The sequence below is a fragment of the Carassius gibelio genome, chromosome B5 (assembly GCF_023724105.1).
Source record: "Carassius gibelio isolate Cgi1373 ecotype wild population from Czech Republic chromosome B5, carGib1.2-hapl.c, whole genome shotgun sequence".
In the NCBI taxonomy this organism is placed as follows: domain Eukaryota; kingdom Metazoa; phylum Chordata; class Actinopteri; order Cypriniformes; family Cyprinidae; genus Carassius; species Carassius gibelio.
In genome coordinates this window covers 25,867,182-25,884,362 of record NC_068400.1, presented here as the reverse complement: position 1 = coordinate 25,884,362, position 17,181 = coordinate 25,867,182, and the positions used below count along the sequence as shown (strand labels likewise).

Below are 17,181 nucleotides of genomic sequence, written 5' to 3'. Positions count from 1 at the left end.
TAATTCATATTTAAAAAATTTGTGTAACTTGTTGTGTTGCTGAAAAATGAAACATACATTTAGTACATTTTTTGGTAGTTTAATGATACCCGAACTGTATTTTTCCTCATGCTGGTCTTATAATTCGAAGTAAAACAAAACTATGCACACAAGAAGGAGAAAGGACAAAGAGAGGACAAGTAGCCCTTTTCAACCTTCCAACCTCTCGACTGAAGCTAATCTGACACAAAGAACAACAGATCCTTGACAACATTAATACAGATATTGATATTAATACAGACACTGTACGTACACGTAACGCTCTTTGAACGTCCACTATGGAGAAACGTCAGGAAATATGTCAAAGGTTACGTTTTCATCTTAAGTCTACACTGCTCCAGAAATGTTCTTGTTGACATTCTTATTGTCCCATTTCCCAGACAAAGTGCTAAAAGCACATAAGTGCTGGTATTTTGGCAGGCAATAATATGAATCTGCCTGCTCAGAAATATTTAAATGCTTCCTCACAAAAGCTGCTGGGGCATTTAGCTTGCAGTCATTTGAATGCTATTAATTGCACTTCAAAGGACTTGAGAAATATCAGAAGCTCAACATAGAGACCCTGAAGCCAAGTTTATATATGCCTATGTGATTCCCCTTAACTCTGAGTAGAAAGGAAACATGTACTGCAACTCTGTAGACTTCAGACACTAGCAGCTCTGATAGACTAGCTGTGAACCTGGACTCTATGAAATGTGGCCGAAAGCATTAAATGTACAAGAAAACAATGACCTACTGATATTTGAGTGAGGTCAAACACATTAAATAATACATTTTCATTGCATTTCACTTTAGAGAAGAGCGTTTGAGCATTGAATATACATCTGTGTTGGAATACATGTTTGTGAGTGGCACCGATAATTACCTTGTCATCTCTGTCAAAGTCTTCCTCCTCATCCTCCAGCAAATCCTCCACAGCTTGCTGATGTGCATTGTGAAGAGCAGAACAAAAGAGAGCAGAAAAAAACAGAAAAAAATCAGTTTCACATGTACAGTACACTTAGGAACATCTCCACATCTTCAAATGAAAACAAATGATAGCACCCAGTCCTTGGACAGAAAGCAAACTCTCCGAGTGTGACCTCAGTCGCTAAAGTCATCAGTTGTGTCCTCTTGTCCACAAGGTTTAAACCTCAATAGAGCCTCTGGCAAAGCAAGGCTGATGACATAGAACGTTAACTATGTGCTTCAGTGGACCAGATCCTGGCGGACAATGGTCCCTTCAAAACCCCTTCAGGTTTTCATACTTAACTCAAGCACACAAAGTGCTGTACGCCCATGACCTCGAGAAATGCTGCTGGCCTCTCGATTCTCTCAGAAGAACATGCGAACAGAGACCAGGGGAAATTATGAAAAGAGTGATGGAGAGAATACTGAGAGCATGATAGAGAGCAAGGAATCAGCGAATGATTTCATTGATTTCATTTTGCAATCTAGAAAAGCTGCAGGCTCAAAAGCTTGAAAGAATTAATTATTTGCTTGCTTACATCTGAGAATCATCAGTGGTTCTTGCTACAGAAACAGTTACTATTATTCCTACAGTAAGCTTTTTTAAATTGCTGTCTAAACAACCAGAACTTTTCCACCTAGAAGAGCATACAAATGTTACATAAATCATGATATAAAAAACATTTAAGATGTATATCATGTATATCACTCCCTATCACAACTTCAGAACTACAGATCAGAATATCATAGATGTGAGCAACCACTTCAGAGCATAGTAGCAGCAACACACTACACAACCATTCAGAACAACTTATCAATGCATAGCAACCACTAACAACTACACACAACATCATAGCCATGGGTTTTGTACAGACAAGCACTACTTAAATATGTTTTGCTAAATTAAAAAGAACTTCTTACAATGCTAAAAGGATCAAATAAACCAAATCGTATAATGTTCACATCACTTTCATTTGTTCTTGGGAAACTCCAGTCGCTGATAGAATAAGAGCTGTTTATAGAATCAAGAATATGCCACATGTGTTTTAGTCTCACAAACAGGAAAAAAAATCCTTCCTGTGTGAGCTAGTAATTTGGCGGCATTAATTATTCAGATCTCATTGGCTTGTTAATCAGAACTGTAGACACCAAAATAATCAGACGATATGTTGGCACACAAATAAAGAGTTTATCTCGGTCAACTGAAAACATTATATTTGGCCTCAGTGGCTTACGGGAGCCCAGAGGAGTGTGTATCACATGTCTGTTTTTGTTGCCGGAGGACTGAAAAGACAGATCATTATTTCTCTTCTTGTGGTTCCTCCTGTCAATCCCGCATCAAAGCTTCAAGGTCATGTGTGTGCTATTTACATACGACAACTCGGGCATCTGAAAACACCAAAAAGCTATCAAGGGAGGAATACATCTTCTTTTTGATGGTTTTTTTTCTTTTTCTGGCTCCGCGCATTTCATCAGTTTTTTTGTGACATCCAAAAATTGTTACTTAGCAAACAATAGCTTTTGTTCCTTTGTTTTGTCTAAAAGAGAGAGTGTATGGCTGCTATAAGCCTCTTATGTAAATGCAGCCTGAGGCAGAAACAAAAGGAGGGTTCAGGATAGATACATGCAGTGTTGTGAGGAGACTAGCGATGGTGTTTTGCACCAGCTTAATAGCACACGGATCGACTCGAAGAGCGATGCTACTCCAGCGCTAGGTTAGCCAGAGGTCATAGGCTGGGTAAGGAACTCGGAGGAAGTTGAACTTCAAGGGCCGTGGTAGCGTTAAGTTTGGCAGTCAATATGTCTCACTTGCAGACAGAAATTCTGTCTAAAATAGCATCAGAGCCAGACTTTAAGTCCATTGTTTGGCCTTTCGGGTAGCAGCAGCACCATCTCCAGACCAGCTAATGCATTTTCTCATGCCTTCTGCCATGAGTGGAGGAAGAACCCTGCTATCTGCGCTTTTAATTCTAACCTTCCCCGAGACAGGTGCGCTGGGAATAGACGCCCTAGCTAGACAAGCCATCCAACATGAAGATATGCACTTTCATTTTTTTTTCCCTGCCTCTCAGCTCTCGCGCTCTCCCCTCCTCCAGCTCTTCTTTGAAATGTGAGACATCTCTAGCGTCTCCAGCTGCTCAGGGGCTGGCCCTGCTTTGTGTGCCGCGTGTGGACCGGAGACCCGGGAGAACTCAGGCCTGGAAGGCTGATAAGGGCTCTCGCCGGAGCACATCCAGCCCAAACAGCCTCTTCACAGGCTGTCAGAGCCCTGCTGGTCAGAGGGAGGGCTTGAGATTTTGCCAGCACTGGCTGACTGTGGTCTGACCTCTGCAGGGGCTCGAGTCAAAGAGTACGACTGTTGGCACTCGAAGAAACTCTGCCGGTTCTGTTTGGCCGAAGTGTTACGTTTCAATAAAAGCATTCAATAAAAGATTCAAATATGAGGACAATGGGCAAAATAATTGCTGGGATGTGTGAGAGAGGGACAGAGCAGCCAGTACGTCTCTTTGGGGCTGAGTTTTACAGGGCACACGGGCCGGCAAGAGGACGTACCAGGGTCGTGCATATCCAGAAGCCACGGGAGTCAGCGGTTCCTCAGTCCCACGGCCCGAGCTCTACTGTAATCCGCAGCAGCCCTGAACCCACAGGACCCAGAAAAACACTCTGGCTTTCTGTTCCGTAAATAAAACCCTGGCTTCCCAAGACAAGCCTGCGTCAACAATGGCAGCAGCAGCCGTGACAAAAATCACACGGCGCTGCAGTGTTGTTAGCAAAATCACGGGTACAAAAGTTCACAAAGACGAAGTTCAGGAGCTGCCAAAGTCGCTCCCCGCCTCGCCTCCAACCTCGCCTGCGAGCCGTGGTGGCACAGGGGAAATCAGCAGGGCAACAAACGCTGCCAGTTCAAAGTGACGTGACCTTTTGATTTTGTCACCTGTCAGGGGCTGGCACGGAGGAGCGGAGACATGTCTGCCAGGCGCGGGTGAAACGCTGTCTCGCTAACGGGGGCACGGTGCTGGAAGAGGTGGTACCACTGAGGTGGATTAAAGGCCTAGAGCACCTCTCGGCTCTTCTTCTCACTCTTCCTCATCCTCTCCCGGCCCTGCCGTCACACTTCTTGCTTTTTTGTTGTCCCCGTTGAGCCTGCAGCTGAAACACCAGCCTGAGAGTAAGACAAGCTCTACCATGAAGCGCCTCTAGGAGCACGGCTGGCAGACAGACTCTCGCTCTGGTTCTCTTTATGTTGTCGTTTCGTGATTGACACTGGAGGTGGGCTTGACAGGCCTTCGTTTCCCCCCACAGCAGCCCACCTGTACCAGCATATCCTTTATTCATGAAGCTCCATCCAGGCTGTTTGTTTTTCAAATTACACACACTGGAAGAAAAAGACAAAACACTACTCAAACCAGACAAAACAAGGTGGGAAAAAGTTTATTTGCTAACTCACTGAAGTCATTTGCATGGGATTTTAAAAAAATAGTTTAACATTTACATTTTCACACATTTCACCTTCAAAATTTGCAAGAAATGTACATTCACACCATTTTATTAAATGCATGTTAATGACCTTCATATGTTTGAATTTAGTTTACCTTATTTTATCATCAAAATGGTGAAACATCAGGCTTTTCTCTGTTGATGCATGCTGGACTTCTCCAAACATTTTCCAATTATCCATTTTACACAGATGTACATCCCAACAAACAAACAAACAAACAAATAAATATGTCACTACTACCATTACATTGATACTTTAAATGAGGGACTTTGTTCTCTTACTGGAAAGATGTTCACATCATGTTCACCATGTTAGACAGATGGTTGTCTACAGGCACAAGTCTAAGGATGTTTTAGCTGCCTTTTTCAATGTAAGTCTTTTTTCAAACATTTTATAATTCTTTAGTTAAAATCTCTGATCACATTGAAAAAAATCTCTCCACAATAAACTATAAACAGAACGTTGATATCTGAACTGAATTTTCCCCCTCAATAACTATTTTTAAAATTAAGAAACAATCTTATACAATCACTTTTTTAAATTAATTACTTTTCAACATTACAGCAAACATACAAGAGGAAATCTACTGTGTTACATTTCAGAACCACTGATTTTGCTTAAAACCTTGAACCCAAATATGAGCTGCAGCAATGTTCACAAAAAAAACAGGCTGTGAAAAAATGATTAACCTTTTAAAATATGCCATAGGAAAATGGAGAAACTGCGAGCTTGCTAGAGGACACGGCGAGAGTAACCCTGACAATTAAGACCCTCTCTCCCACCACTGACAAGGTTGCCGAGAAAGAACCTCGAATGCCTAATTGCGCTTGAGCTGGTGAAAGAGACGTCACTATGTTCCTCCAGCTCTGACAGTATATGCTATAATTAACACCTTCAAAACATCTGGTAAACTGTTTTCCAGGCCAGTGAATTCAGCAGCCCAGGTCTTCTAGGGCCAGCTATGGGCTTCACTCCCCTCCATTCACACACCAAGCTGTCCTATGCTTGACTAAGCCTCAGCGGCCACACTGAAGCCCAACCGAATGCTTCCAGGTCTCCTAACAAAAGTAGGTGAGGGGTGGTGTTAGGGTGGTGAGGACTGCCTCTCTGCAGGAGGTGAGCAAGCCACTGACAGCTGCTGTCAGAAAAGCTTGGCTAGCTGTGTCGGCGCTCCCTTAACTTCAGGTAAAGAGAGGTGCGCTTGCACTCCCTACCAGTAGGGGGCTCTTCTAAACGCGCTGGAGAAAGAGCAGCTGCTTTGTTTAGAGAGGAAACCTAGTGCCGCTTTAGAAATAGTAGCTTTCCATCACCTGCTGATGATCGACAGGCGTAGTTCAAAAGTCACATCCCTTTGTCTTGCTTCTAAACCCGTGTTTATTTCTCCATTGTCTATTCATTCTGACACAAAAACCAATACGGGCTAGCTAGGCTTCTGCTGATTTAAAACAACGGGTTTGGGAGTGTAGTCCTGAGTTTAGTGCACAGCCATTCCAGATGGTAAAAAGGATCTTTAACAATAACAGGCCGTGACAGCGAGGTCAGGTATCTGGTGGAAGGGTGGCAGGCGGAGAATGGCAAAAGAATACGAGAGTCAGGGGTCAGCTGTCTACAGGTTAAGAGTTGAGCTGGCATGTCACATCTAGAGGTAACAAGTCCCTTCAAGAAATGTGACAGCTGAAAGTGGGTTTCTGTTTTCCCAGAACATCAGGGGTACAACAGACAAGGGATAATATATGGTCACCCTGAAGAGGCTTGATTTTTAATAATAACCGGCTATTATTCTGTGATAATGACATCTTCTATCTAAAAAAGATTTATGTTTTTTAAATGTAAATATTGATTTAATATTATATGCATGACATCTATTCATTATTCTTATGTCCCACAACCCTGAACAATAGAATTTGGAAAATATATATGGTGGTGGTTAGTGTTTAGTTGTATATTTATGGAATTAAAGCAAAAAAAAAAAAATGTAACAATTTAGTAAAATATATTTTAATGGCATTATATTAATAAACGTGTGTACACACACATATGCATATTTAGTGATACAATGTAATACAAATTATTTTTATAAAAATTAAAAAAAAGGTCTGTAATGTAATAAAAAGAAAGTGAACTAAAGCTGCAAAGTCTATCAAGAAAGAGAGAGAGAGAGAGAGAATATGCCTGTGAGAATTCTTCTGTGCAGCTTTTTTTCATACCTAGAGTCTCACTTTTACACTCCTTTTCCATGCATACAGAATATTTGAGTGCACATGCTCATCCACTGCATTCTGTGCATGAGACATACTGCACCACATTACAAAATCATTCGATGCTGATAGTCAGATGTCATACAAACACTTGGAAAAGTTTCAGAGTAAGTCTTGCCATCTAGGCTGGGCAGCATCTCCGTTTCTCATTTCTTTCTGTCTCAGTAACAAAAAACAACAACAACAACAACAAAAAACAGCTTGGACTGTTGGAGCACCGCAGCCTGCATTTATGTGTCAGCAGGTTTAGCGCAGAGCTACAGTTAAGAGTTATCTGAAATGACATCCTGCCAGCCACGGGGAGCTTGGCATCTATAGTGTAGTGATGAAAGCATGAATGGGACACTTCCACTGGAGGAATATTAGTCCTTTCAAAAGTACATCAGTCCTCTGAGTGTGTATTTATAAAAATAAAGCACAAACTGTTAACTCAGAAAGCATGGGTTTATGTAAACGGCTGCATCGCTTTCAGATAACAAGCTAGCAGCCAACAAACAGTTTTAAGCTGACACACACACACACACACACACACACACACACACACATATATATACATATATATATATATATATATATATATATATATATATATATATATATATATATATATATATATATATATATATATACATATAGCTAATAATAACAGCTTTTAGGAGTGAAAAAAAATAATTAAATGACATCGGGTACTAATCATTACACACACACTTAAAGACACCTAAATTCCTTCCCCTTAAGTTCATAGTAAAGCACAGGGAAACAGTGTCCAAGTTCAGGCTCATCAGTGAGTTTGAGGCTAATGGAAAGCATGTGTGTGTGTGTGTTTACTGTTTCTGAACTCTCTTGCTCTCACCAGCCCGTGTGTTGTGGTTACAGTCGTCAAAATGCAGAACAATGGACTGTTAGAGAGCAAAGGAGATGTGGATAGAGGAATAACGGGTTAACCTCGGACTCTAGCCCTCTCATGTGTCTTAAATCAACAGGTCCTGACTGTATCACCTCTGACCCATTACCTAGTTCTGAATCCCTAACATCTGACCCAACTGGCTTTTATACAGTAAAAGAACACACACACACACAAACACACCACACAAGCTCACTACACATAACACGTAAAATATATTATTAAAATACATCATAGAGTAGTGTGTGTGTTACGATAAACCAGTTTTGCTTCTTTATCATATTTATCATGATTATCCCATTGCATACATCATACTGCAGTATTTGTAAATATAACATAAACCCATTAATATACGATTAAACATTTACCACCAGAGCTTGAATAAAAAATAAAGACATATCAAAAAAGGTTTTCCAATGTTATCTTCCATTAAAATATATTTATTTAGATGTATTTCTTTATAAATTATAGATTTTCATCTAAAACCAGGAGGAAAAGTGTATCAGTATTGACATGGTAAATAATAAATACGCAGGCAAGTCTACATAAATGATGCTGAGCTTTTGCGTTTTTGCAAACAATGTCGCCATCTACAGGACAACATGATCACGGTACAGACACTTTCTCAAGGTCCTTCAGTTCTTGCAACTTTTTTTTGGCCCCTATTCTTTGTAAAATTTAACAAAGAGTGTCTAATAAGACAGACCCTATAACAGTAAAACTTTGATTGCTTATATTCAGGACACATTTAAAAAATGTAGTTCATATGCTTGCCCCATTTAATCAGAGGATATCCTAGATATTTCAGATATGTATAATGGGACTATTCCTGGTAAAAACGTATGTATATCCTGAAATAGTGAGCTACAATTAATTTACTATCTTGGGTGGTGATGATTTTTTTCGAAAGGCGAAAGCTTTTTTTTTTCAGTTACTGTATTGCACTGTACGATTCCATTCAAATACCTTCAAGGTGAGCTCTTTTTATTCCTCTGTTCCACTGATTCTTTAAGCCCACATGTTTTAAACAGCAGCTTAAAACGACACACAAAAAAAACAACTAAATCAAAGCAACACTAATGAAAGTACTGCATAGCGTTTGGACACTTTCTAAACATAAGTGTGCATGATTTAAAAAAATAATAATCCTCTTCAGAATGACACTGTGCTGACACTGTTTTATTAAAATTTTTAAATAAATAAACAGCTTGGAGTGCCATGCAGAAATGCTTGAGTTCCCACCGGTTCCATACTTAGAAAAACAATCATTTTCAAAAGTTTTTATGAGTGCTGAATGAGACAAAATATTTGGAATTCTAATAGATGTTTTAATACTTACAAATGGAATACAGAAAGAAAGAGAGGATTTAAATGTACTAGACAGAAATACAGGTGCAGGTCAGTGTGTGACAGAACTCACCACATCTCCCTGTCTCGTGTCCTTCCCTGAAGCAATGAGAACGTAGTTCCAGGCCAGCAGCATCAGGAGAACCAGAGGGACCATATAGAGCTCGAAATTCCACACAACCACCACGAAAAGCTACAGAAAGAGAGAAAATGAATGAACAAACAAAAGGACAGGACCTCGTTCTAAACTAGGTCAGTTTTTCAAAAACAAAAATTAGAAAGCTCAAAGAGACCAACGTTTGTGATTTACTGTAACTTTTTCAAGTTTGGGGCGGAAACTGTTCAAAAATGTAATTTCTCTAATCTCTAAATTTAATTTCTTTATATCTAAATTCGTTTTTTTTATTGGATACCTTCAGAACACCTGACAACCAGTAATACATAACACAATGATTATTTTTCACAGTCTGTCATGTGTGAGCACACACAGATGATGCTTTTAAAGTCTTTCAGTGTGAAAACACAACGAATGAGTCAATCATCTGCAACAAAATCTCATTCTCCTTAAATAACATTATAAAGGCTCAAAACATAAAGCAAAAAAACATATTTCTGGTCTTGCTTGCACATCTAGTAAATGTGACCCTACTGCCCATCACCCCACGGCTTTAACCAAATGAACACATACACCGCAGAAGGAAACAGAAGCTGCCATTAAAAATGATAAAACAAGATGTAGCAATTTGATATTTGTGTTTTTAGCTTCATTTACAAAAAAAAAAAAAAAACAACTATATATACTATATATATTTCAACATTTTCCACAAAAAAACTTTGAAACTAATTACTATGAGCACTGTCTTTATATAGTGCAATCTATGTCATATGAAAATTCACATTTTTGAAAGAGCTGTAAAATACAATGAATAGAGCCAAAAAATATTTTCTAGTAAAGCCATTTTTAAAAAGTAAATTTTAAAAAGTAAAAAAAAATAAATGCATGAAACCAAATTGAAAAATCTCCACACTGTTTCTGTGAGACATATTTAGAGCTAAGCAAAAATCACAGCCATGACAATATTATTCACAGATAATAAAAACAAATCTCCTTGATTGAGAAGGCTGAAGAGATCAAACGTGAAATATTCAGTTGAAGTATTCAGGTTTGTAAAATAAATCAAGTATCCAAATACAGTATATGAAATGCACTGAAGCCATGCATCCACAGAGAGCCTATTATACATAAACGCACGCCACAAAGACCTTGTTACGTTCAAAAAGTTTACATAACATTAAATCAGACTGGATCAGACATGTGCGCTAACACGCATGCAGAGCAGTGGAAAATCTCTGAATCTTGCAGAAACAGGTCAGATGTATTTCCGTGCCCTTCACGCTATCCATTACAGCACTGTTACCCAATGCGCACACACTGAACATTTCAACGAGGAGAAAAAAGACACGGGGGCACAAATTAGGCACTTTTAACGTGCACAATATATGTACTATCAACACTGGTTCAAATATTATCTTTAAATGACCTCTCTCACAAATTTTATTTTAAAGCTTCAAATGCATTTGGAAGAAATGAATACAAATAAGCTACGTTTACAATAAAAAATGTAAACCACACACTTAATATGCAATAAAGGAACTAATCAGAGAATTTGCATATAGCCAAATATTTAATATGCACAAGCTGCTGCCCAATAATAAAAAATAAATAAATTATAAATTATAATAATTCTGTAACATTTGGTATTCTAGAACCTGCTCCTATACAGCAAGCACATTTCTTGCAAAATTCAGCAAAACATCTGTAGCTTGTCCCATTAATTAGAGCAAAATATATTTTTCAGACAAAGTAATTAGAATGTCATCACTCTGAATTAATATCTTCCATCTGTGCGTTCATAAAATCATAATGGCTTAATTTAGTATTAAAAATATTTTTTAAATATAACAGCCTTCAACAAACTTTTTTTTTTTTTTCTATCTTTCAGCCCCTGACTCAATTTATTACAAAATACACTCATTGGAATTTAAAACCACGGGAAACGGAGTCATTCGTGAATCTATCGCTCATGAAGAAAATCCATTTCTTTGTCTCTACTCCGAAGCGTTGATCTTGTTTTCATATGCCTATAGTGGTTCCTTAACCTGTCGCTGGACTCCTTTCTTAAGTTTGGTTATTCTAGCTGAGGGCCAGAGTCTGATTGACAGCTGATGTTAGCCGACACTTCTCCTGTTTGGAAGTGACCCTTCTCTCTTTCACACAACCCAGCGGCTCAGAGAGAGAGATGCCCAGAGCTCTGGGGCCATTCTTCCAGCTTAGACACTCATATCACCCCCGGTCCCCCCCACGGAGAGCGCTCCTCAGGGAGGGAACGGCCAGGGACCCCAAACTGAAGCAACCTGAAAGGGATGATAGAGAGGCTTTGTCAGAGCGCATCCAGGTATTCACAGTCAGTTTGCCAGCTTTGGCGGCCATTCCGGAGCCACGGCGTTCAGTTTCCTGCACTTCAGAGCTCAGGGCATGTACTGTAACCTCTCCACCTGCATGGATCCCGTCTTACAATGACAATGAATGACCAACAGTAACCTAATACAGAGCATGACATCTATTCATTAAACGGCATCTGAAATGTAATTTCCTGTCAGTCCATTAATCTACACAAAGCACCCAAAGAAATCCACAAATCTCTATTGCGGTTACCATCAATTTCTATTACAGTTAAACTTTGTTTCGGTGTAATATAACATGACAACAAGAATTCTTGTCCAAAACAAGGACGTCACAAAGATGTCTTTTCTTTTATTCAAGTAGAAGACAATGCTTATGTCTATTGCTTAATTTTTTATGTATGAAATTAGTAGAAAAGTAGTGAATCTGAAGCATGATAAAAGAATGTCTACTCAGTGTGCGTTTTATTTCACTTCTCTGATGAATTTGACTAAGTGGAATATCAAACAACTAAGTGATACCAGCATTTCAGTACACGCTACATCCATCTCTAACATCAAGTAGCATGCAGATTTGATTTCATTTTAAATATCTATTTGATTTTATCCCAGCGAAAGCACTTGAGATTAAGTCCCTTAACAAAAGCCGTTGCTCTAACTGGGAGAACGATCTGGAACGGCCAAGAGTTTCAGCATCTCGCTGGATTTTTGGAATGGAGGACGAACACGTTTTGGCAGTCGATTTCAATATCATTTTGGCACTTTGTGTTGTAGAGTGCAGGCTTGAGCACTTCAGAGCAGGCATTTGAGAATTAGCACATTAAAAGTGTGTTACCAACACAGCCTACAACAGCCCCTGTACTTGGACTTCAGAAATTAAGTCATCACATTGTGTTGATTATTTTAAATAGTGCCAACGCTGGGTAGAAATACGCCAAATGAGAGGCTGATTATGGACGTCAATAACTCATCTGCTTTTTGGCTAGACTCATGAAGTGGGGATGTTTGGATTGAGTGATGCCACACTGCCATCTTCTGGCCTGTCGTGAAATGCTTTCGTTGCTTGTTTTTTCAGATTTGGTGTGATTTGATCTAAACCTAATAAGAAAGTTCTTGAAAAAGAGCATTCTTAAAACATGTGTTCAGTGAGGAAATCTTCACTGCTCACTAGTCTGTCTGTAGAACAGTTTGTGTCAGCTCTCAAAATGTTCAGCTTAATCATCTTTAGGTCTAACAACATATCTGCTGTATTTCATTTATAGATTATAATAATTAAAACAAAAAGTGTATAATTAAAATGAATTTTTCATAAGAAAATAATATAATAATTTCATCATAAAAAAAAACCCCTGAAATACACTTGCAACATAAATCTGTGGTCCTATGGGGTACATTGCTCCATAGCCGAAAGAGTCAAACATTATTTATTTTATTTTTATGTTTTTTTTAAATATATTAAAAAATATAAAAAAGTTTTTCTATTTTATTAATATAAAAGTTCTATTTTTATTGAGTTTACTGAGTTGAAGTTGTATTTTTTTGTTTTATTATTCATTTTGGGTTTTATAATTACATATTAAACTGAATTCAATAAATACAATTATTCCTAATTTGTCTCATTAAAAAATACAAAATAAAATTTCTCGGAGCCGTAGGCTGACAGATGACATGGAGCAGAAAGGTGGCACCTTGTAGCACACCGCAGGTTGTAGTGGTGAAGACACACACCAAAGCATTTGTTTCTCTTTTCCTGTCTCTTCTTTTTGGGCGGGTGTATTTTATCTAAATGCAAAGCAGGTGAAGGCTGCTCCAGTTTCCTGTAGTAGTAGCTCTCTTGTCTGGGTGCTCCCACTGATAAGAGTCCTACTTTACCCCACATAAAGGAGCCGGGTATCATTTCCTTACCTCTCCCCTTCCAATATATCTCCCTCTCCTTACCCTCTACACACACACACACACCACTCGTATTCCCCACGACACACAATACCTGCTCTATTTGCTCCCAATTCAAGGCCAAATTGCAGGTAGAGTTACGGCAAATTTGTTTGGAGGAAGAGTCGGTGCGGGAGCATTAAGGAGCTGGAGGGGTAGAGTGGCACGCGGGGAGGGCTGGCACAGAGCAGTCTTTATGAGCACCACTCTGCCAGCCAGAACAATGGCCCATATTCACCCAGCGCAAACGCTCAGCTTACAGGTGTTCATGGAGAGGGGAGGCAGACGCACACAAACACTCACGCGGACACCCACGCGCACTTGAACGAACACGCACACATGCTCTCCGAGCTTTGTCCATTGTTAATATGCCATGAGCTGTGTCGTCTTGACTGGCCCGCCATGTGCGATCGAGAGTGTATGGCATACAAAAGTTAACACACATGTAAAGATTGTTGCAGTAAAGGAATTTGCAGAGATGACTGGTGTCAAACAGCAGTTAATATTTTCATTCTGCAAAGACACATTCAGTTGATCAGAGGTAACAGTAAAGAAGACATTAATATTGTTACAAAGACTTCATTCATGTTTCTACAAAAATATTTAGAAGTATAACGTAAGAGATGTTTGAGCCAATGATGGCTGTTGGCAATTGGTGGTCAAACAAATTAATACTTTCATTCAGCAAGGATGCTTTAAACTGATCAAAAGTGACAGTAAAGATATTTATATTTTTACAAAAAAAATCAAGAAAATTGTCCTTTTGAATTTTCTATTCATCAAGAATCCTGAAAAAAAAAAGTTTCCACAAAAATATTAAGCAGCACAGCTCATTTTAACATCGATAATATATATTTTTTTAAACCACTGCTTGTCAAATAGGTAGTCTAGCCCCCTAACGAATGGCTTTTTTAAATAAATACATTAATACATAAATACATAAGCACAACAAAATAAATGATTTAGCCAATGATGGCTGTTGGCCATTGGTTGTCAAATAAATTAATACTTTCATTCAGCAAGGACACATAAAATTGATCAAAAGTGACAGTAAAGGTAAAGGTAAAGGTTCTTTTGAATTTTCTATTTATTAATGTATCCTGAAAAATAATAATTTAGCAGCACAACTGATATATATATATATATATATATATATATATATATATATATATATATATATATATATATATATATATATATATATATATACACACATATGTATATGTATATATGCCACTGCTTGTCAAATAGGTAATCTGACCCCCAAACTAGTGCCTTTTTTAAATAAATTAATACTTTTATTCAGCAAGGACACATTCAATATTTTGCAAGTAATAATAACGATGTTTATTCATTTTGAACTTTATATACATCAAAGAATCTTTTAAGAAAACCTGGTTTCTACCAAAAAATATTAAACAGTACAACTATTTTCAAAATTGATAATAAGAAATGTATCGGCCAAGGATAGCTGTCAGCCATTGGTCGTCAAACAGATAACCCCACCCCCTAACTATTGCCATTGCATGCTTGTGTCAAGCAAGTATGGCGGCCTAAAAGTTTTCAACATAAAAATGTCCAACTTTGCATATTAAACTGAGATCAAGCACAATGTTTTACTTATACACCTTTAAGAAAAAGAGCAGAGCATTTGGAGCACCAGCAAACAAAGTTTCTGCAACAAAATCCCAACAACATAAACAAAAACACCAACACAACCTCAGAACCTAAACTCAAAACAAGAACTCTAAAATGTCAAGAAGGCACAGACCTAAAAATAGCACAATAGCAAACCACAAGACTTGCCGCCGCCGCCGCTCACAGCTGGTTTTATCTGCGCATCACAAGCAGCCCCTTTGCTTTGGCTAACCCTTGTGCAGCAAGCACCGGAGGTTCTGCAACTCTTGAATGCAAAATCACCTCCGCCGGTGTCTGACTATTGTATTCTTTTGGCTTACAACTGTCAGCAGCTGACAGAACGGCACAGATGTGTGTCTCAGCAAAGCGGTGAAGGCTCACCTGAACCAGATGGCTGGTGATAAAGAAAGAAATCAGAGTGATGATTAAGAGAGCTCTTAAAGAGGGAGATTTAGACTGCAAAGAATAACATCACCAGCTAATGGGACAACTGTGAAGAAAACACAATAAAAGAAGTTACAAAAAAAAACACTCTTTTTTTCTCTTTTTAAAGCCATGTTTTTAACTTTGGAAGTTCAGGTCAGACGTACCGAACTGAATGCGACTGAATAATCATTTTTCTAATAGCATCTGAACATTAAGAACAAATGTAATGTAATTGTTTTTGTTTAATTCCCTTCAAACCTCTTGACATTTCTTCCTCTGACATTTTCATTGATGTTTTTTCCCCCCGACAACCGTGAAGGAAAAGAAAAAAAATTGCTCAACTAAAATGTTAGCTGATCGATACAGCTGTCCCTCCGCTCACGCGTGTGCCCTCGGCTTTTGCTTTCGGAAGTGTACTGAAATTAAAATGTGTCAAGCAGTAAATGTTAATGGCCTAGCCAGCGACACTTAAAGACACGCGAGTCCTGGAACAGACAGGCCTTACAGCAAATTATGCAGCATCACAGGCAAAGATTAGCCAGCTTGTCCTGTGCTAGCATTTAGTCGCACGGCCAACTCACAAAGGGTGTCCTTTTCATGAAGGTTCAACTGTCCAATTACAATCTGAAGGTGCACCACGCTATGAAAGAGACTGTCGTGAATTCAGACGACTTCACCTGAGGTGCCTGAGACCTGAGAGAATTGCTGGGGGATGTCAAAGACAAATGGGCAAAATTCGGGACATTTTTAACACAACAGATGGAGAGAGATTGGGAAATGTGTTCACAGGACCTAATGGATCACCACAGAACTTGTCACTATATTTCATAAAGTCCGGTCTGTATGCAAAGTGGCCCCAGAAGATACACAAATGAAAATCACTGAATTAGAAACAAAATACCAAATCAAGTGGAAATTATTTTTAAGAAAAATTTTCAAAAAACATTTAAAAGGAAAAAAAAAATAGATATTTAATGATAAAACAGTGGAAATACTATTGAAAGTTAATAATAATAACGAATTATATGGATACTTTCTGATCATCTTCAGAGTTAATGCGATGAGCTACATTTATTGTTATTTATGTGTGATCCGAGGAGAACTTACTCACTTCATTCACTAAAATGACCTTGGGATGTATTGGTTGGAAAAATGGCTTAGAAAAATCATGCTAACTCTGAGAAAAGAAACAGCATTTCTTTGCCGCTTCAAATCTGCTATTGATAACAAAATACCAGAGTACTCCTCTCAGAGTTAATGTCACTTTTATGAGGCATTTTTGCAATCAATTTATCCCAAGGTCATTTTAGTGAATGTATAAAGTTCATAAATGCGTTCCAGAGTAGTTCATCACATTTACTCTGAACATAATCCACTAACGTTTGACAGTCCTACTTTATATTAAGTGGCCATCAAAAAATAAGTACAATGTATTTATTGTGTTCATACTGTATTGCGAAACATGACTTTATTTTGTTGTCCCTTGTTACAGTGTAATTATATATTTAAGTACTGAGTAATATTAATTAACTACATGTACTTACTATATATTTAGGATTAGGATTAGGGTTTGGCTTTGGGTTACTTGCATGTAACTATGCATAATTAAGTGTTATTGTAATAGTAAAAACATGTAACATGTGGAACAAGGACACCATAAATAAAATGTTACCCCAAACACTTCTGCTGCCTTAGTGGTGGGATACGGTAAGGTTAGGGATAGGTTT

General features: G+C 38.4%; 1 protein-coding gene across 4 annotated transcripts in view; it reads right to left on the bottom strand.

The window, feature by feature from the left end:
• The window catches only part of LOC127958168 (multiple C2 and transmembrane domain-containing protein 1), a 149,027-nt gene that overhangs the window by 25,313 nt on the left and 106,533 nt on the right, over positions 1-17,181 (bottom strand). For all 4 annotated transcript variants that reach the window (XM_052556969.1, XM_052556970.1, XM_052556971.1 and 1 more), the window contains exons 16-17: positions 9,069-9,188; positions 905-961 (exon numbers count right to left, since the gene is read on the bottom strand). In XM_052556969.1, the coding sequence (XP_052412929.1) occupies positions 905-961; positions 9,069-9,188 (177 nt within the window). The remainder of the gene's footprint in view (positions 1-904; positions 962-9,068; positions 9,189-17,181) is intronic.